Source organism: Rutidosis leptorrhynchoides, chromosome 4 (assembly GCF_046630445.1).
Source record: "Rutidosis leptorrhynchoides isolate AG116_Rl617_1_P2 chromosome 4, CSIRO_AGI_Rlap_v1, whole genome shotgun sequence".
Taxonomy (NCBI): Eukaryota; Viridiplantae; Streptophyta; class Magnoliopsida; order Asterales; family Asteraceae; genus Rutidosis; species Rutidosis leptorrhynchoides.
The window spans coordinates 402,438,755-402,461,364 of NC_092336.1; the positions used below are offsets into that span (position 1 = coordinate 402,438,755).

Here is a 22,610-nt window from a genome sequence, read left to right on the forward strand (position 1 = left end):
TAATAATAATAATAATAATTATACTAACAATAATAATAATAGTAATAATTAATAATTATAATGTTAATTGAAATGAAATAAAAATATATACCCTTTTAAAACTCTGTCTAAAAAGAATTGTCACTGGTGAGACTCGAACCCGCGACCTCCCGTTCACTCCTCAACACCCCCAACCATGGCTCCAGTTCTGTTTTTCTTGAATTAAATCGTGGCTAACAGTATATAACCCATTATTCTGTTTCTAGTCCAATAACCAACCAAGATTTGGCCCAACAGGAGAAATAGACTAGATCTTGGCCCATGCTGCTTATAATTTAAAAAGGGCCCAACAAAGTGTGATCCATGAAATAATCTTGTGGTTTTTGGTTTGATTCTAAAACGAACGGCAGGAGTTGCAAAAGAAAATTCGTGGTCGTCATCATCATCTTCACAACCATTCGCGTTTCAACCTCACCATTCAAATTATTATCATCGTTATCATCTAATAACAAATCATCATCATTTCATTCGTCGATTAGCGGTTGTGGTAGTGGTTCATGGCAGCGGTGGAGTTCGATCAAAACAGCAAACTGGAACGACACAATAGCAGGTAGTAGTGAGTTATGGTATCGGGTGGCGATGGAGTGCTCTCGGACTGAAACAAAAACAAAACAGAGGATAGCAGCGAGTAGTTTAACCACGATGATGATGGTGGTTCTCGGTAGTGGAAGGTTGAGATGAAGAAGAGGGTGGTGATCGATTATCATGAAGGTGGTGGTGTTGTACTTTGTAGGTGATCTCGGTGGTGATGTTTGGTGGCGGTTTAGGGTGTTGTGAAGTTGAGGTTTTTGGTTTGAACAGAATCAGAGAAAAGTTACATCAACGATGGTTGTTTAGTTAGGTTGTGGGTTAAATACGAACATGAAATAGAAATATGACGGGTATCCGCAGATTTCCATGGTGATGATGGGTTAACAAGTGGGTTTTGCTATACAATGATGATGGTAACCGGAATAGTGAGTAGTAGCAAGAAATCTAATGGTTCGAAGGTGATTAAAAGGTTGATGGTTCTCATGACTGAAAATAGGAACGAGCCGTAGCAAGCATCGGTTGTTGATAACAATCAAGCAACATCAGTACACAAATGATGTTCGATGATTTTGGAGCTTAGCAACAGAAAGAAAAAGTAGAAGGAACCAAACTTACAAGAGTTCAATAGACATGGTGGCGGTTGTGATAGAAAGTAGACGCAACAGCAATAAGAAAGTGGTCGCAGTTTGTTTGAATGATGGTCGAGGGATTCACGTAAGGAGATAGAATAATAGTGATGGTTGGTGATCGAAGAAATGAACAAAATAGTGTGTTATTCTTTGTTTGAATGACTAGAAACAAAAATATGACAGCAAAGAATTCGAATATAGTGGGGTGTTTGGTTTTTGTTGATTGAGAAAACAGAAGGAGGAAAAGAAATTAATAAAATGGTGACTGTTACATGTGCATAAGAGCATATGCATATATGATATAGATAGTGGGTTAGTTGCTTTGATGAGACAGATAAAAAGAATGATGGTGTGTTTAATTGTCATTCATGAAAAGCAAAAAAATAAAAAAATAATATAATAATAATAATAATAATAATAATAATAATAATAACGTTTACTTATTCAAATCACGGGTACAAATTTAGAATAGGAACACATATATTATATTTATAAATATTAGTGAATTAGTTCAACAATCACTGTACAACAATCAATCCATGCACTGAATTCAACTTTTGAATAGTAAGTTGATAGGTATCTAAAAGGAACATGCCATAAAATTAGTCTCCATCTTTTACGGACTAATTTTCATACTCCGTTTTTTTATCAGTGGCGGATAAAATATATTCGGAAAAATCTCAAATTTTTTAATTAATTATATTTAATTATCTTAGTCATTATGACATAAAATTTGGTCATTAGTTATTAAATAAAAATTACATCAACTGTCCCTCCCATTTTTGGGTAAAATATAAAAAGTGTTAAAATTATATAACTAGATCCTAAATACATTTTTAGTAAGCCTAAAATTTATAGAACTAATTTTCGAATCACCGTTTATTTTAAAACTACATAAGTTTAAATTTAACTTGCTTAATATCAATCGAAATATCAAACGAGTATTACAATCATTTAATATTTATTTTTAATATACTTTATTTATATATAGAGATATATTTTAAATAATAATTATTATAATATCATATTTTTATTTTATTAATCTTTAATAACAACAACATATAATACTTCAAATTATATTTCGAATTATTATTTATATATACATACACACATATCAGTTTACAATTAATTGTTCGTGAATCGTCGAGCACAGTCAAAGGGTAATTGATTACATGAATATAGATTTCAAAACTTTCGAGACTCAACGTTACAAATTTTGCTTATCATGTCGGAAACATATAAAGATTAAAGTTTAAATTTGATCGGAAATTTCCGGGTCGTCACAATCTAACGCCGCAGAAGAGGAAGTGCAGGTATACCCTGACAATCCGTCAACTCTCACCCCATAGGAGTCGGGTGGAGTGCGGAATAGCTCAGTGATTTGATCAACGGTACCAGGGCTTGGGAAGATTGGGTCACCGGTTGACTCACCTGCGATAAAAACAAATATGTGAATTAGCGAAGAAGCATAAAAAGTGCAAATGTTACGATAAGGAGGTAATGTTCTTGACTTACCCATCTGTTGCTCACTCTCATAGTCGGATGTAACCGGATTCTCAAAAAGGGTAGTTTCGCGTTGTTTTAGCTTCTTGCTTTGAGATGATGGGGGCGTCTTGTATGGTCGTTTGGCGGAGCCTGGTTTGGTGAGAGGTGATTTTGAAGTTAAGTCGACAACTGGAATCGCCTGCTTCTCTTTCCCAGGCGATGCTGTCGATTTCGAATCTGGACTTGTTAGTAGTTTCGTAATCAGAGTTTTCGGGTTTACTTTGCTATCAACTTCGTCGATCTTCATTATTGGAAATAAAGAAGTTGTGAGTAATGTAAAAGTTGCGAAGATTGGCTGACAATTTGATTAATTGCAAGTGTTTGAGTAGCGAGTAAGAATTTTGTGATTGATGATGCCAATATATATATAGGGGAGTTGGGAATGTTAATCGGTTATGATTAAGTACCCATCGTGTTGATTTAAACGGTAATATTTTTCGCCAACGGATAGAAACGGTAACTTTGTTTAATCTAACGGTAACAAAGGCATAGCGAAACGTTTCAATGCAGTCTGCGGCCATGAATAACTGCGAATTTTATTTTTAAGAGTTTGTCATGCTACATTTTTTTGTGTGTGAAAAATGTACCATAATAAACTGGGGGACTTGATCATATACATAGCATTATATTTGTATATTTTATTTGATAAAGGCTAAAAACAGAAGTTGCACGAAGTATATTCAAAAGGCTTGACATATCCGCTAAAAGTTAAGTCTGCAGATTATGGCGCATTAATAAAAGACTGTGGATTATTTTCGCTAAGTCAGCGCGGATGGTTAGACAATCCGCACACCGCGAATATTCTGGAAACTATAAATAGAGAGTTTGGCCTCTCATTTATAGGTTGTTGATTCTCTGCCATTTACCTAGACCTCTGTAATTTTCACTTGTGACTTTGCCCAAGGAACATTTACATTGAGTTAAGGTGAATCATGCTAATTAACAATCAAGACCGGGTCGGAGTGGTTGATCACTTGATTAAAAAGTGAAAGACGGTCATCAGGGCCCAAAATAATCATCAAACATCCCATTCACCATCTTAATATCATTGCACTCGATCCTTAATTAAGTATCTTTAATATATGATTGATCAGTTGTTGTTTATGTGATCATGAATCAGTAATCTATGATAATGGATTTTAACCAAACCCGTAAATTCACGGGTCACTTAACTAGTAGAGATAGAAAATTGTAAATAAAGCATGGTCACAAATCTACAAAATTTATTGAACCATGTGAAATTATGAATTATCTTTGTTTTTTATTTGGATTTTCCAACCACAAACATAAATACAAACATGAAGGTGATTTTCACACACTATTTTTTGATCCATGTAAGGTGATTTTCACACACTATTTTTTGATCAATGTATATCGAATTACCTATTTTACCCTTAATTATATTTATAATAATAATAAGTTTAATTTTCTAGAGACATAAGTGTAATTTTATGAAATAAAAGTGTACGTAGATTAAAAAGTGGTGTGTCAGAATCGCATCCCACACAAAAATAGTGACATTTATTAAACATCTCTTCATAGAATCGCATCCACACCTTTTTAACCAATGAAACACTATTTCAAATCTAAAATCTAAACTAACACGTACATTTTATGATTTATCTACTCCCTAATTCCATTTCCCCTGGGTTTTATCCCCTTCTATTTCCACCACATAATTTATCTATTTGTTTTTAGATCTCATGTAACACACACACACACACACACACACACTAGTTACAACTTTGAATGTGAGTTGTTACAATTTGCTAAATGCTGCAACTTCTGTCAAATCCATGAAAGAGGAAGACTTAAGGATTGCATTGAATTGGCTCATCGTTGACTGAAAACTTTAGTTAGGGTTTATAATGAAGAGGTCAGTTCGTCCTATTTTCAGTATCATGTTTATTGTAGCAGCTGCTGCAACTCTCTGTTTCCGAATCATCGTCTCTGGCTACGGTGGAGCCGGAGACTTTTTTTACCGGAGTAATATAGGGGATAAGCAGAAGCGTTCACCGGTGTTTAACGAGACTATATTGAGGTTTGCAGCGGTTGATTTAGCTGAAGATTCATTCAGGCAAGATGTCGAACACCTGGTGAGCGGTAATTTTAGAGGGTTAGGAAATGGGCGGCAGCGGTCCTTTTTATGGTCAGGGAAATACAGAATTGATATACGAGCTAAGTCTTCTAAGGGCGTCCCGGTGCAGCTCCGGTCACCGGAGTTTTACCGGCTATGGTTGGATTTCCGGCGGTATTTGCAGAATTGGTGGAGAAACCATCGGTTTCGACCTGATGTAATGTTGGATATTGAGAAGGTTGTAAAGATTTTGAACCCTGGTGGAAATGAGAGTGTTTTGGATTCAGGGATGAAGTTTAAAACTTGTGCTGTTGTGGGAAATAGTGGGATTTTGTTGAAATCTAATCTTGGTGGTGTGATTGATGGGCATGAGTTTGTGATCAGGTTGAATAATGCAAGAACGCGTGGGTTTGAACGTAATGCGGGTTCAAAAACTAATCTTTCGTTTGTTAATAGTAATATTTTGCATTTGTGCGCAAGAAGAGAAGGTTGTTTTTGTCATCCGTATGGTGAAAAAGTACCTATAATGATGTACATGTGTCAAATGATTCATTTTCTTGATTACGTTGTGTGTAATAATTCTTCAAACAAGTCGTTGTTGATTGTAACTGAACCACAGTTTGATGTGTTATGCGCCCGAATTGTGAAGTATTATTCGGTTTTAAGGTTTGTAAAAGAAACCGGGAAGTCATTAGATTCATGGGCTGGTTCACATGATGGATCTAATTTCCATTATTCTTCGGGTATGCAAGCTGTTATGCTTGCGATAGGGATTTGTGATAAAGTTAGTATTTTTGGATTTGGTAAATCGGATTCTGCGAAGCATCATTATCATACTAATCAAAAAGGGGAACTTCATTTGCACGATTATCAAGCGGAATATGATTTGTATCAAGATCTTGTGGAGAGACCTGAAGCGGTACCATTTATTTCAGATAAGTTCAAGTTCCCTCCTGTTGTTATATATAGATGACACGTTTTATATACATGTTATTACAAGTAGTAGTTTTCGTATTCAAGTTAGTTAAATTGGTTTTGTGAAGTTGGAAACTGTAAGTGTCCCTTAAAGGGAATCAGATGATACTAGTGATAGGAAGATAAAGGAATACAAGATGTAAGTGTAACATGGAATTTAAAGAAATTTATGTCTCTGCTGTTACTTGTGATTAGAACCTAGTATGTGTTTTCTTTTTTGTATATTCATGCTGCTTTCTTACGCAGGGATTTTAGAAGGGACATGTGTTACTACTACAAAAACATAATCTTAAAATATGTATTGCCACTGACACCTACACTTTTTTACATTTTTAAATATAACGACGAAAAGTTGTAGGCTAATGCACGTACGTACCTACCCTAGACCCTTAACGATTAGCCCTTGATGATCGTTGTCCCAGCTGCAGCATCAGAAAGGACACCCTGTTTGTTATAATGTGTATGATTAGTTTCAAAATTTACGATCTGTATCAAACTACATTTTCTGATGAAGAAAAAAGGTTGATGTGTTTAAGATGTACGATTCAGTTTAGTGAAAGGAGCATAAGAGCCGTAGGAGTGGGCGAGTCAGTCGCCCAAAAAATTGATTAGTGACCTAGGTCACCCACTCCCCGCCCTATGTCACTATCTATGCCGCGCCATAAATCACCCAAATCCGTTGCCTATGCGACAGAGGTTTCAACTTTTGTTTATTTTGATATTTTGATGGGTTTTTGGTAGGTAATTTTATTTGTGTTGAATCTTTTTATAGAACTTCGGCTATTTTAATTTGGATCAAGAGTTATTTTAAATGGATGTTTTCGATAAAATAGAAAAAAGCCTGGTGGTGTTAATACTATTTTGCAGATTAATGGTCTGAAAATCTCCCCAGGGCCGGCGAAAAGTTCCAGTGGCAGTTAGCCACCCAACAAGCTCTCCAGATTTTGCAGAATAACTACCCGGATTTTGTGCCAAAACAGGTGAGTTTACAAGTTCTCATAATATATTGTTAACAGGTAACACTAACTGGTCCACAGACCCTTACCAAGGAGCATATATAGAAGACAATGTTAGTAGTAACTATTAAACTATGTTGGTTGTATTGTTTTTAATAAGTTTGAGCCTTTTTAGTTTGTTTGGATTGATACACACCCAGAGGGGTTACCGTTATTGAATAATTGAATCATGTAGTTTTGTGTTTGAATTAACAATTGAATCTTGTAGTAAATGCTGTGTCGCAGGCTTAATTTTCCATTTCATGCAATAATTATGTGTATGATTATTAGTCGTAACACTTTGTTGAAGGTTTTCATCAATGCCCCCTTGGTGGTATTTAGCTTTCTGTGTGATGATTAGTCCATTCGTGACTAAAAGGACTTAAGAGCAAGTTCATATTTGCTAGCACTGCCATAACTCCTGAAACCCATTTCAAGAAAGTGCTTATTTTTAAATTCTAAATCCCGGTTTTCGTTAGTAACAATTTATGACAAGTTTGAACCATTTATTTGTGGACAAGTCGGTCGGGTTGTATATGTTACGGGTCAGACAAGTCGGTCGGTTTGTGTTGTATCTGTTACGGGTCAGACAAGTCGGTCGGGTTGTGTTGTATCTGTTACGGGTCAGGTCCAGTTCGGTTGCCTTGGTTGAACCGAACATGACCCGGTTATGTAATTGGTTAGAAAATTGGAACCTAACCCCTAGCACTGCCATAACTCCTGAAACCCATTTCAAGAAAGTGCTTATTTTTAAATTCTAAATCATGGTTTTCGTTAGAAACAATTTATGACAAGTTTAAACTATTTATTTGTGGACAAGTCGGTCAGGATGTGTTGTATCTGTTACGAGTCAGACAAGTCGGTCGGGTTGTGTTGTATCTGTTACGGGTCAGACAAGTCGGTCGGGTTGTGTTGTATCTGTTGCGGGTCAGGTCCAGTTCGGTTGCCTTGGTTGAACCGAACATGACCCGGTTATGTAATTGGTTAGAAAATTGGAACCTAACCCGGATACTATTAACTATGATAGGACCCGCACAACTTATTTATTTAAATGGGTCAAATAGAATTATCAAGGCTGGCGGTTGACCCAGTTACAGAATTTCCAACCTGAACACGACCCCAAAACTTAAACGTGTTGGCTGGTTTGGGTGGTATGACTCACCCTAATTTGTTTATTCTCTCGTCCCCTGTTTAGAGCATATTGAGAATTGCCACCCTTGCACATAGGATTAAATAAATAATTGAAAAAGAGATGTATCAAATGGGTTGAGGTCGACCAAAATGTTTTTTTTTTTTTTTTTTTTTTTTTTTTTTTTTATGTGTAAGCAGTTAAATTATCATTGTAATTAAATGGTAATTAAATGGTTGGATGTCGATACGTATTGCCGAATGGCGGCTTATAAGTATCAGTACAAGGTCTAAAACTCCTTAGCAGGGTAGATTGCCAATTGACCGTTTACACTCTGGACAACGTTAATGCAGACTCGAATCACCGTGTAGAAATCATGGGGTGGCTTAAGTCAATCTTGCCGAACCAAACTGTGAGTTGGTCCGTCTAGTGTTGTGCTGCTAAGTCCTTGAGTTCTAGAGAGAAAAAGTATTGTGTGAGAGAGTGTGTGTTCTACGCTACAAGTCCAAGTGTCAAAAAGTGATGACCCATGTGTCCTATTTATAGGTGTCTGGGGACTGGGGTCTTCGGATTGTTCGGAGACATGTGTCGCGTTATCATTGATTGATTCATGCTAAAAGTACGTAACCGACTTTGAGCTTTATTCTCACATGCCATGAGTGCTGCTCACGTGCTTTATATTTTGATATTTAGGGCCTATGCATTAGTGGGCTTACGCAAAACGCTGGGTGGCCTGATTTACTTATTTATTGATTTTTCTTGTCGGAGAGCGCTAAACGTCTTAATGTAAAAAATGCCTTTAACTGTTTTTAAATAACTTTTGAGCGTCTTTTCCGTCATGCGAGGGTTATTTTATGTGTGCAGACCATAGGGCGCACTGTTATTGGACAAAAAAACATGTTTTTAACCTACTCATTGTACCCAGTCGGACTCTCTTGACCTTCTGCTAAAAACCTACAGTATATACTACTATAGTTGTTAACTTTGTTTATTGAAACAGATATGTGAGAGTCCTGAACATGTACCAAGTATGTATGGGGGTCGATTTTTGATTGCCGTGATTGCAATCTAGAATTCACCATTGATGATCTGGCTTCAGTGGTTACAGTTAAACCAGGAACCAAACAGGCTCTGGAAGTCAATGTAAGATTTACATTGTATTTTATGTCACTACATATATCATCTAATTACTTTTACATTGTGGCTTGTTTAACACATTTCGTAAAATTGTAACAACTATCATCGTTCTACTTGACGAAGCTTAGATAATGACGATATTGTTAAGAGTTTGACAAATTTCAGTAGTATACTTTCTCAGTTTAATTCATTACTAATTATGAGTGTGGTTGACAAATTTCTGCCTGCGTAATATATTATGGTCAATTGGGTAAACAACTACAAAATTGGTTATTCGTGTGGTAGCTACTCAAAGTTGGTTGGGATGTGAGCTATGGTGCGTAACACATACCCAACATTGAATCAATTACACAATAATCTTACAAAAGACTAAAATGATGGCACCAATCAATGAACCAGTTATTGGTCACAAGCCCACAACTTTAAGATCAATGAACTCGGTAAGATGCTTCTTACAATTGACAATCCGATCTCAAAGAAGAAAACGTTGTTCTATATGTTCAAACTTGGCCCTCTCCGAAGAAACCCTATGTTAGGTCGCTACACTGTTCATGTTTTGAATCGAAATATCAAATCTTTAATTATTTACATTTGTGTTTGCTTACAGGTTGTTTGTGCTAGTTTTGGTTTCCGGGTATGAAGTATGAACTTGCCTTTTTTTTTTTTTCTCTCCCCGAAAATAATGAATACTATATAACTAAGGATCATTCATTGAAAAACGAAAGAACCGAACAAGAATATAACCAGACTAGGCTCATAACTAGAAAATAGAGCACAAAACTACGAGCATATCATATCTACAAAACGAGCATAATCAACCTAACCAAAAAGCAGGCAAACAAGCAACAAAACATGTCCCACAAAACCAAAATTCTAAAACCAAGGTTGCAAAATTCGATATTCGAGGATTAATCCGTCGAGACTTTGAAAGGAGTAATCGACAAATGGGGGATAGTCGAAACGGGAGATGATCGCAACTAGGGGTGTTCGTTCGGTCGATTTATGGATTACGTGGTTTAATCAGTTTGGTTTATTTTGTTTTCAAGAATATTTTTAAGAACCAATAACCGAACCAAATTGTGTAGTTTTTTTTTCTTCTTCGAAAAACAAACATATATTATTGAATAAACAATAAGTATACAATTGTATAATTGATACAATATTTCCTGTCAAACATGCAATATGAGAAGCAACCCAAGAGTATAAAATCCATATTTACAATCTAAATTATATCAATGAACTGAGTAGTCACACAAATAAAAACGAAACCAGTAGCAGCTAAATTTTCAGGTAAAAAGAATTCATAATACGAAGTAATTGATAAATAAATTCAATTGTTAAAGTGAAATCAAGACAATAAAAATATTAAACTCAAACAAGAACAAATAAAAGATAACCCATACTTAAATTTAAAATAAAATAAAATAAAATAAAATAAATATTAATATATATCATAAATAAAAGTATATTTCGATTTTCCGGTTTGAAACCAAACGTTGATTTTACAAACCAAATCCAAACACAAATTCGTAAATATTTCCTGTTAAAACCAAAAAACCAAATCAAAATCAAATAAGTTAACCCACTTTAACCAAATCAATTTGGTTTGGCCGGTTTCGTGGTCGAAACCGTTTGATGCACACCCCTAATCGCACCGGGTGATTTAGTCCCCATCGGGTGATCCCAATCGCTGTCAAAAAGAAAAAAAATAGGGGATTAATCGGCTTGTACTTTATACATTTAAATATTAAATTAAATTATATGTGTAAATATAGAATAAAAACCATAAACATAAACTTTAACATAATTGTCTTAAATTGTTCATTTTGTTCAAAAACTATAAGTTCTAGTTTAAATTCATGTTAAAATGTTAAACAATTCCGACTTTGATAACCGAATTCGGTTTGACCAATCAATTGACGTTAACCGATTAATTAAACGGATTTTTAAAAATCGGAACAGCTTGCTCTTGAAAATGATTAATCGGAGATTAATCGGCAAGTAATCGGGTTTTTTACAATAGTGGCTAAAACTTTCAACAACCTAACAAGCACAAACCAAACAACAAACAACAAACAAACACCCAAACGAGCTCAAAGCTAAACTAAAGTTTCCAGCCTTTATGAATCGATTTGACTAATTTTTCTATTAACCGTTTCGCGTTGTAACGCCTTCCCCAAACGAGATTTAAAAAAATAAGTCAACAAGTTGGAGGAACCCCTACCAAGAAGTGTGCCCGTTGAAGACGGCAACAAACCACACCTCACTAAACCATAAAAAAGAAAACCTTCCTTAATGAACTTGGCTCGTGATTTATGAGAAATTATGATTATGATTTTTAATGTAGCATATCCAAGGAAAAAATATACACTCACAAAAGTACATTACATACATAACTTTAGAAAAAAAACAAAAAAACTTAATTACTCAATTTACTAAAAGAGGCCCTCGTGCGGTGACAAAAAAGGCTCCGTATTACTCTTTATAAGACCGTCTTTAACGCAGCGTGTTGCAGCCCAAGTTCACCAAGCACGCCACCAACACGTCATTAACGTGGCGTGCTGGTGGGTCTTCTTCTCCGGCGTACTGGAAGGTGGCACGGAAAGAATGAATGGCGAGTTTGGAAGTTTAGCCGACGTGGATTAATGCAATTGGTCTCTTCTTTATTTCTTTTTTCTTCCTTTTCAGTTTTTAGGATTTTTTTTTTTCTTTTGCAGGTTTTTTGAAGGAGGGTGAACTGAGGAAGAAAGAGGCGACAGTAAGAAGAAGGCGTGAAATGAAAGAAATTAGGGTTTTATTTTGAGTTGATATAAATTGGGCCAAATAAAATTGTATTGGTTAGTGATCCAATGATAATATTCAAATGTTAACCACTTTGTTTTGATGATGACACAAAGTCTTATGTGCTTAAACAACGAATAGAACAACACAAGTTCACAAGCCTACACAATCTCTAGCAAACGACCAATACACATAATAAAATAGTCAAAAGAGTCATTTTAAAAACTATGGATGAGCACGGCTGGGTCCACGGTTGACCGCATGTCAGACCGTAGATGTCATGTACCTTGGTTCTAAGGAACAAGGTGCATGGTCTACTCCACGGTCATTCGTGGGTCGACCGCAGTTTTATCTGTCCAAATTTTTGATCAAATAATGTTTGACTACTTTGGGGCATCTATAATTTACAAAACTTATTTCAACATGCTTAGAATAGTTGACTCCTTCATATCCAAATGAGTTTTGGTCACTAGAACGCTAATCTTGGTTAATCACACCTAATGATGTCTTAATGACACTTTAGCTTGTGATCAATGTTAAACATATAAGTGTTGCTAAATGTCCTTTTTCAAAGTCATCGTTTTTAAATTTAAAATATATATAGACATGATTAGGATGGTCATTAAGTCCCAACTAAAGAGATGCTCTCCACTTGATTAATCATTAAGCATTACTTACATGCTTAAGTATGCTTATCTCTTTGTGATTAGTGTAACTTCCTAGAAGTCTTCATATAAAACAAATAGGTCTTATTTGGAGGGTTGCAAGTAACCAATGAATGCATATACTTGCAATCAAATGTTGACAAATAGTTTAAAGACATGGAATATGGTGTTTGGCTTGTTGTGGTTTGTCAAAGGATAAATGCAACTCCCAAAGAGTCTTTACAAGATTCACATTAGTCTCATTTGACTTGCTGCAAGCAACCAATGAGGCAAGATACATCCATCAAAGTATTGACAAATTATTGAAGACATGGAATATGATCTTTGGAGTGTTTTGGGTTGTCAAAGCATAAAAAATCTGCATTTTCCATAATAGGAAATCAATGACACAAAAGAAGGACCATGTGACTTTCCTCTTTTACAATCTCATGTCCACTTCAATAAATGCATCCAAAGTATAAGATGAAGGTCAAGGACTTCCAGGTAGGGATGGAAATGGATCGGATATGGATCGGATGATGCCATATCCACATCCATATCCATTTAATTTTTGTTCATCCATATCCATATCCATTTAATTTCAGTTCATCCGTCCATATCCATATCCGATGGATTAAGCGGGCTAATGGATATCCGTTGGATATCAAACGAAATGTTAATCTAACGACGCTTTTACCAATTCAATATAGTTTATAACAAATGTAAATGTCTAATCTTTATATTTTTGATTTGTTAAGCATGTTTTGATGGTAACTTGTCACCGATTGTAAATTTAATTCAGCAAAATACTTTATAATATAAGTGAATGTACGTTTAACCTAATCTAAATATGTAACTTTGAATATTGTTAGCAACAATTTAATAATTATGACTATCACAACCCTTATTTTCGTTAACAATTTAAGAATTTGTAGGTTATATGTATATGAATATCGATATGTAGATATATATGCATATATTTTAATACGTAAACATGTATATATAGATGTATTTCGGGTGATAATGAATATATCCGTGAATGATAATTTGTCATCCATATCCGATCTACGAAATATTTTGATCATCCATATCCATATCCATATCCGTCAATAGTCCATTTACATCATCCATATCCGTTATAAATGGATCGGATCGGATGGATGTCCATGGATGGAACATCCATTGCCATCCCTACTTCCAAGTGTATCAAGCATCTTTTGAGGGCTCTATATTGGGTCAAGAAGCCAAAAATTCAAAGAAAAAGGAGCTCCAATGGATATGTTGAAAAGCTGACAGAAGGCTCCGCGGTTGACTCCTCGGTCGATCGTGGATTGACCGCCGTTTTGTCTGTCAAGATTTTTTTGGAATGTAAATACACCACTTTGCCAAACTAGAAGATTACCTCTTTCCAACACACCTTCAAAGTCAAATCAACTAATCTCCCAAACCTCAAGCACATATTTATGGAGAAATTATAAGAGAGAAAGAGAGATTCTACTTACACTAAGTAGAATTACGTTGTAAACTTTATGCTTATCATTTGTATCTTTAAGTTTACTTTGTGGGATACTTCATTAGGGGGTAAGGATGTTAAATAGTTCTTGTGATAGGAAACACTATCTTACTTAGTGATTTAACTTCCTTAAAGGGATATAGAAAGTTGATTAATTCCATTGAGAATTAATACTTGTCCAAGGTGAAGACAAGTTTGATCTAAGTAAGGTTGGTGTGACCTATTTAAGAACTATGAGAGATTGAGTTAGTAGAATTGATCTTGTGGTAAGAACATCATCTTATCTAGTGATCCTTATTCCTTAAAGGGAACTAGGAAGTTGTTCACATTTCCATTGGAAAATTGATGCTTGTCCAAGGTGAAGACGAGTGTAAATATAGGAGTAGTGTCGGTGTGGCTTATTGAAGATCATTTGGTGTAAACAGATCTCGACCGGGTTTGGAGAAATGCTTAGTATAGCTAACTCCCGATTAGTGAATCGGGGAGTGGATTAAGGTGGATTAGTTAATATCCACCCGAACCACTATAAATCCTTGTGTTTGTGCACTTACATTCTTTACATACTTGCATTAACAAACACAAACGCTTCCACACTTAAAACTTATGTTTTGATTGTTAAAGATTTCAAAAAAGTTTTAAGAAACCATTTTGTAACTATTCACCACCCTTTAGTTACTTACAAATTGGAGTGAATATATATTTGTTAACTTGATCTATTTAGTATTTGTTTAATAAATGGACCCAAAAATGATTATTTAGTTTATATATTTTGATTATTTAAAATAAATTAAATAATAAATTAAAATGAATTTAAATAATAATAATATAAAATATAAACTAAAATCATTTTTACAATTAGAAAATTAAAATACCCACCCTACCTCCAACACGCCACTCAACATGCCATCCATTATTTACCAATTTACCAGCACGTCTGTCAGACATCACACCCCTACCCATCAACACACCAACACGACCACCATGGTTAAAGATGGTCTAAGCACGGACACTACTCAATATACTAAAGAAGCCTTGGTGTTTGACAAAAAATATCTCGTGCTATTGTTCATCAGCAGGCAGAGACATTTTAGTCATTTTGTTGACGTCATTGACATCATGCTAATGTCATCAAACATCTTTTCTTCAGGATTTATGTATAAACTGTAACCATTTCCCGCAGAAACGCGCGGATCCTTTGTGCTCATTATTACTACTTGCTTTCTACACATACATTTTTATCTTTAGCTAATTAATTAAAGATTTTTTTCACTTTTAAAATTCAAGTTATAGTTAAGGCGAATACTGTGAAGTTGATCTAATTTACTTTGCATATTTTTTGATAATAAACAATTAATTTTAAATAATTCGAAATGGAAAAGTAGACTAAAATTGGAACAGAGAATAATAATATATAATAATTATATTAATATACAATATTCTTTATGTATAACTTTTATGTTCGATAGTTGACAAGCAGGTGAACCAGCTTGTTGTCACGGACAGTTCCGCAGACAATTGAAGTAGCAATTGTTTGGTGTTGATTTATTTTAAAAAAATGGAAAAAAAGGTATATGATTTACATTAAAAAATTAAAAAGTTGAACGGCTGTAAGTGTAACTATAAATTTAGATAAGGAATTATAAAATATAAAAGTGGAAGGGTGAAAATGAGGAAAAAAAAAATTGAGAAGCAAGGCTAGAACCTCTTTTGACGAGTGTAGGATATCTAACCTTTAACTAAACCGTTTTTGTTGTTTTTGAAAAGCATGAAAGTCTTTATTTATGATAAATGTGAGATTAAAAGCAATGGCTTATAGCATATTTACAACGAGGAGTCTAAACGAAGTATAACAGAAATGACTATATGCCAATAATAGGACAATAGCCCACGAGGAATACTTGAGAAAACAAGCCGAGAAAGAAAGGATTACAGTGCTGATCATGTAGCGACAAAGTAATACTTTAACTTCTCAATTATCTTCGGTGCCATAATGACCTATTTGTGGCGGTAGACTGAATAGTGCATTTTGTACATTATTTTAGGAATTTGCAGTTTTACAGTAAATGAATATCAATTATATTAGCCAATTCCGATTCGGTCTTGAGGTGGAGCAACGAAGGATGAAAGATTTATTAGCCATTGATGCCAATCGAGTGATGCCTTTTTAATCCGTTTGAAGATCCAACAAAAGTTGTGGGTTTGTATTTCGGTTAATATGGTGGCTAGGACCCAATCTTTATTGCGGAAAGTCTTGAGATTTCTATGTTTCCAAATTATATAACTGCAAGTCCATTTGGTAGCTTGCCAAATAGAATCGCCCAATGTAGTGTTCGCAAGTGATTGGTTAGTTACGAAAGCTTCTTCGATGTTGGAGATGTTAGCGTGTTGCAAATTCCACCATTGTAGTACCAATTTCCAAATGTTTGAAACTTTGTGCATTGAATGAGGACATGATCAATGGTTCGATATGAGAGTTATAAAGTGCATAAAGTTGAGTTTAAATCGATGCCACGTTTGTCGAGTTCTACTCTTGTAGGAATACTTCATTGTTTTGCTCTCCATATAAAAATATTAACGTTTAGGGGAAGACCTCTGTTACATATCGGTTCTTCATTCGTAGCTACAGATCCAAGCTTTAGATTATCTAAAATTAAAGTGAAAGTTTTAGTCGTGAAGACGCAGGTGGAGTCGAGTTTCCATATCCAACAATCGGGCCTATATGTTAAAGTGCAAGAAGAAATTAAATTAGTTAGATCATTTAATTCATTTAAAACCCTACCTCGAGGAGGCCGACACCAATTCCACGATCCGGAGACAATAGAATTAGGTGATGGGATCCTCTCCGCTACGGTTGCATCTTCGTTGGATTTAAGTGTGTACAGCCTCTTGAACATGTCACAAAAGCAGGAATGTCCTGCCGAGATTTCGTGCCAGAATGAAGTATTAGTCCCGTTGCTATAACGACCCGGAAAATTTTGACTTAATTTGAACCAAATTCTCGATACGGTTTAATATTTCTGACATGATAAGAAAAGTCTGTAAAACTGAATCTCAAAATTTTTGAACTACTTTCATATATTCAATTACCCTTCGGTTGTTCTCGACGATTCGCGAACAATTATGTGTAAATAGATATGTGTATATTATAACTTGAAAACGTTAACAAAGTATTAAGTATATGATACTGTGCATTAAACTTATTGGTTTAAATATCTATTTGATTATATATGATAAGTTGGAATATTAATTGTATGAATAACTTGCGACGTGTATTTAAAACGTGTTTATGAATATTGAATATATATATATATATATATATATATATATATATATATATATATATATATGATTTCAATTAGTTAAGAAAACGATAGCAACACTTGTTTATTAATTCGACTGATATTTAGATATGTTTGAGAAGTTAAAAATAAAACGTTTTGATTTAAAACTATATTATTAAATGTACTTTGATAAATAACGAGAAGATGATTTAAAGAAGCAAATGACCAAAAAACTTAAATGTATAAGTTACATTTCAAGTGATATAATTTACTGGCGAATAAGTCTAATTATTGATAAAGGTACGAATCACGAAATGTAAAATACAAGTTTTCTGAGCGTACGAAACGATGTTCGAAAAACCAGAACCGGGACATAAGTCGAGTGTCAACGTACAAGTCGACGGAGCAAAGATTACAAGTCAACTTGGCACGAGAATATAATATCTTATATAATTAATTAATATAAATTATATATATTATATATATAATTAATAAATATGTCGACAAACTAGAAAACAAATCAGATGTGAGCTGGCAGGGGGTGTCATGCGATCGCATGACATATACACTGAAAGCCCATGCGATCGCATGGGGTTCAGTTTCAGCAAATGTACTATAAATGCTCCAGTTTTCTGCGAATGTTTTTCACACACATCTGTCTCTCTACTCTCTATATTTATATTATTATTATTATTATTATTATTAATATTATTATTATTATTATTATTAATATTATTATTATTTTTATTATTATTATTATTATTATTATTATTATTATTATTATTATTATTATTATTAATATTATATTATTATTGTTAATTCTAATATTATTATTAGAAATGTTAGTAGTATTATTAATTAGTATTATATATAAAATACTACGACGAGGTCATGAGTGTGTCACTTTCAAAACTGGTTTTCGAACGGGATAGAGCTAAGAAAATTATGGGTTATAGCTATGGAGGTTATGGGTAATGTTCGTGGGTATTATTCGCAAGTCAAACTTAGTGTTTATCATCTCTGTTGCGTCTACGTACTTTCCTGCAATATTGAATCACAATATTGATACGTGAGCATTCATATCTTATCTTTTATATATTAATAGTGTATCCATGTCTAGTGCTCGAGTATATATGTTTATGTATGCTTGTATTCTTTAATTTTGTCGTTAGATAGTTTATGATGAATCACGAATTTGATACATATGCTACTGATATAAAGTATATGATATGCATGTCGTTGGAAATCTATCGAAAAATTAATAACTTTTCATTTAGAAATCTTGTGATTTCAATGAACAGATTAAAAGATATGGTCAACTGAATTATGGTTAACGTTAATTGAAATTGTGTTTGAAACTGTGAATTAATATTTAAACAACTTGTCTATGAGAATGATAAATTGAATTTTTAGATATTACTAATCGAGTAAATGAATTTCTATATAAGGCACGTTTTGTTTTGTTGATCAATTGTCAAAGTTGACTGTCTTATCATGTTTTAAAGCTTTATAAACACTATAATCTGATTTTACAAGTATTGGAAAACTATGTGAAATAATAAAATTTGTTCGATTGCCATGATAATTCAAATATAATATAGCTTATGAAATAAATAATATTTTGAGTTTGATAAACTATAAATTCGTTCAATTATCAAGACTTATATTATGTTAATAAACATGTATAGATTTAAAGATCATATTGGGTCAGGTTGACTTTTTGAGATAACTTTTGTTAACTTTTGAATGTCAGTCTCGAGCATTAGGATTGTGATACACTATGACCCGACCTAGCTTGTTAGACATGTATTGACCAACATATGTTCTCTAGGTTGAGATCTACGATTATTTTGCATTCCGAGTTTCGGTCACATTTCGATGAATGACCTTATGTGCTACTAAGGTGAGTTTATAGATCCCTTTTTAAATGCTTTAAATATTTTTGGGCTGAGAATACATGCAATTTACTTTATATGCAATGGATACAAGTACATACTTAATTCTACGCTGAGTTTGAACCGAAAATCCCTTAGCTTTGGTAACTAGTAACCGCCGGTTATAAGAACTGGTGGGCGCGAGTAGTTATATATGGATCCATAGGGCTTGACATCTCCGTCTGTTCCAGGTATAGAAACCCTAGCCTGAACTATAAAACAGACGTATACTATTTGAGTTTAGTACACGTTGGATTGCATGTATTGTACATGTTGGTTGCATGTATGTTAAAACAGGGGTACTTATTATAACATTAAAGCTTAGTTACCAGGGTGCTCAATCTTGTAGAATATTTTGATAAACGTTTCTGGAAGAAACAACTGAAATCTTGTGATCCACCTTTACATACAGATTATGCGCAACATTAAAACTATGAACTCACCAACCTTTGTGTTGACACTTTTAAGCATGTTTATTCTCAGGTTCCTAGAAGTCTTCCACTGTTCACTTATATGTGATACAAGCTATGTGCATGGAGTCATACATGCTTTATTCGAGAAAACGTTGCATTCACAAAATCATCACCATGTATCTTATTTTGACTGAATTATCAACGGATGTAGTATTGTAAACTATTATTTACGGTGATTGTCTATATGTAGAAATCATCAAACGTCAAAAACCTTGGAATTTGATATTCAATTATGGTGTACCTTTTCAAAAGAATGCAATGTTTATAAAACGTATCATGTGGAGGTCAGTACCTCACTGTGAAATCGATGAATGATGTATTCGTCCAAATGAATTTGGACGGACCTTCACAGTTGGTATCAGAGCGTTGGTCCTAGTGAACCAGGTCTTGCATAAGTGTGTCTAACTGATAGTTGTTAGGATGCATTAGTAAGTCTGGACTTCGACCGTGTCTGCACGTCAAAAGTTTTGCTTATCATTTCTTGTCAGAAATTACCTGCTTATCATTCTTAGTCTAGACACGTTTTACTGCATTGATTTCATGAATAGTGTATAGACAAAATTCATATCTTAGCATATCTGTTATTGTAAACTTTGCCTGACAGCTTTCGAAAGTTCCTCCGTAATTTGCGGGATCCCTTGTACTATATATAGGTATTCTATGTAATTAGAATATCATCCGATATCCAAACATCATTTCATATCGAAAATCCTTTATCTAATCGTGTAAGATGAATTCCGCATCTAGTTCGAATTCCTCAGATTCCGACAGCTATTCCGATATGGAATTCGACCTGAGCTCCGAAAGCAGCGTAATCGGAATGGATCAACCAATTAGCCATCACCTATTCTGGATGAATTAGGGATGAGTTCGTAATCTACTTAATCATTAGAGATAAGAAGAAGGTGATCCCTTTCATCCCCCACATTCCCCTCTTGGCGAAGAACCTGAAGCACTTACTGGCGAACCTGTTCGTAATACCATTTTCTCTCTCATTTCCCGAGTATCTCGTCACGATTATATACTATCTCAAATTCTAGATCTTATTCATCCGCTCGTCCGAACCGACAATCACCCCGGTGTAATAGAAGAAGTCAACGAGCTTCGCGCTCGGGTAGTGGCTTTGGAAAATATGGTGCTAAGGTTACAAGCACCAGCAGCATCACCGACATCAACAGTACCACCATCATCAACACCAATAGTACCATTACCACCACCAACAACAACATCCGCATCTCACACCTCAACATCACAATCTGTACCTCGAGCATCAACGTCATACGCACCACCAAGGAGTACCAACAACAATAACCGATGAAGTATTGATTCATAACTTCATTGGAGAAACATTCTGCGGCGATTATGTAATCTCTAAAGTCTTAGAGATTATCTATTCCAGCCGTAAATCAGATGAGTGGACCAAAATGATAGAAGGAAGAGTAGAAACCCTGACCGGAATGGTGCATGATTTACAACTAAACTTGTTTTACCAGCAGCATCAACAGTACCGTCAGTATCGCCAACACCGACAAAACCTGTAGCACTACAAGTTCCGCCAATTCCATAATCACCAACATCATCACAAATCAATAACGCGTATATTGTATCAATGAGTTATGAAGTACTAACTCATTCCCCCTGAAGAAATTATATGTATATTTTATATATATATGAATTTTAAGATCAAAATAAATCTTTTCGTACTAATCTATTATGTATGAATTGAAGAAGGGTAGATACTACTCGGTTAAATTCATATTACTAATATGCTATAATGTACATCCTTCGTCAACAACTTAACCATCGTTAACTACAATCTCGGTTTCAATTCAATAAATTCCATTTCATAATAAACCAAGTGTATTATTCAATTATATGTTTGATTTTACACTTTCATCTTTGATGTACTCGAAACTTTCCTGAAAACATCTTCGTACCTTGCGAAACTCACAAGAATTCCACGAGCACCAACATCATTCACCGAGGAATATCAATAAAAATAAATAATGAAGTATCAATTACATTAGTGAAATACTCCGCGAAGATTATGTAATCTTTAATGTTTTAGAGATTATTTATTTCTAGTTCCAGCCTGTGACGCCCCGTACAAAACCATCGTGTACGATTCGTCAACAACATGATCTTTACACGGTCAAGTACTACATGCTATTTGAAAACCAGTTTTACATTCATAAAAGACATAGCGTTTGAAAGGACCCATCCTAATCCATCCGGACAAAGTCCACATCGATTATAAACGATTCACAATAGTTGATTACATCGCGAGGTACTTGACCTCTATATGATACATTTTACAAACATTGCATTCATTTTTGAAAAGACAATCTTTCATTATATCAAAAGTTGACGGCAGGCATACCATTTCATAATATATCTAACTATAATTGACTTAACAATAATCTTGATGAATTCAACGACTCGAATGCAACGTCTTTTGAAATATGTCATGAATGACTCCAAATAATATCTTTAAAATGAGCGATTGCACAGCGGAAGAGTTCTGTCATACCTGAGAATAAACATGCTTTAAAGTGTCAACCAAAAGGTTGGTGAGTTCATTAGTTTAACGTAAATAATCATTTCACAATTTTAATAGACCACAAGATTTCATATTTCCATTTCTCATAAACATACATCCCATACATAGAGACAAAAATCATTCATATGGATTGAACACCTGGTAACCGACATTCACAATATGTATATAAGAATATCCCCATCATTCCGGGATCCTCCTTCGGACATGATATAAATTTCGAAGTACTAAATCATCCGGTACTTTGGATGGGGCTTGTTGGGCCCGATAGATCTATCTTTAGAGTTCGCGTCAATTAGGGTGTCTGTTCCCTAATTCTTAGATTACCAGACTTAATAAAAAGGGCATATTCGGTTTAATAATCCAGCCA

At 34.4% G+C, this 22,610-nt stretch overlaps 1 protein-coding gene and 1 pseudogene across 1 annotated transcript; both read left to right on the forward strand.

Annotated features, from left to right (window-relative positions):
• The first annotated feature begins 4,388 nt into the window (after positions 1-4,388).
• LOC139844103 (beta-1,6-galactosyltransferase GALT29A-like) lies at positions 4,389-5,980 on the forward strand. Its single transcript, XM_071834316.1, has one exon. It carries the CDS (start codon positions 4,613-4,615, stop codon positions 5,792-5,794), a length of 1,182 nt encoding a protein of 393 aa, XP_071690417.1. The 5' UTR covers positions 4,389-4,612; the 3' UTR covers positions 5,795-5,980.
• Positions 5,981-6,158: 178 nt separating this feature from the next.
• On the forward strand, positions 6,159-11,860 carry LOC139841960 (patellin-3-like; annotated as a pseudogene).
• Positions 11,861-22,610: the final 10,750 nt, after the last annotated feature.

Excerpts from the sequence above, each read along its gene's own strand:
- LOC139844103 (XM_071834316.1), top strand. The coding sequence starts at position 4,613 with ATGAAGAGGTCAGTTCGTCCTATTTTCAGTATCATGTTTATTGTAGCA.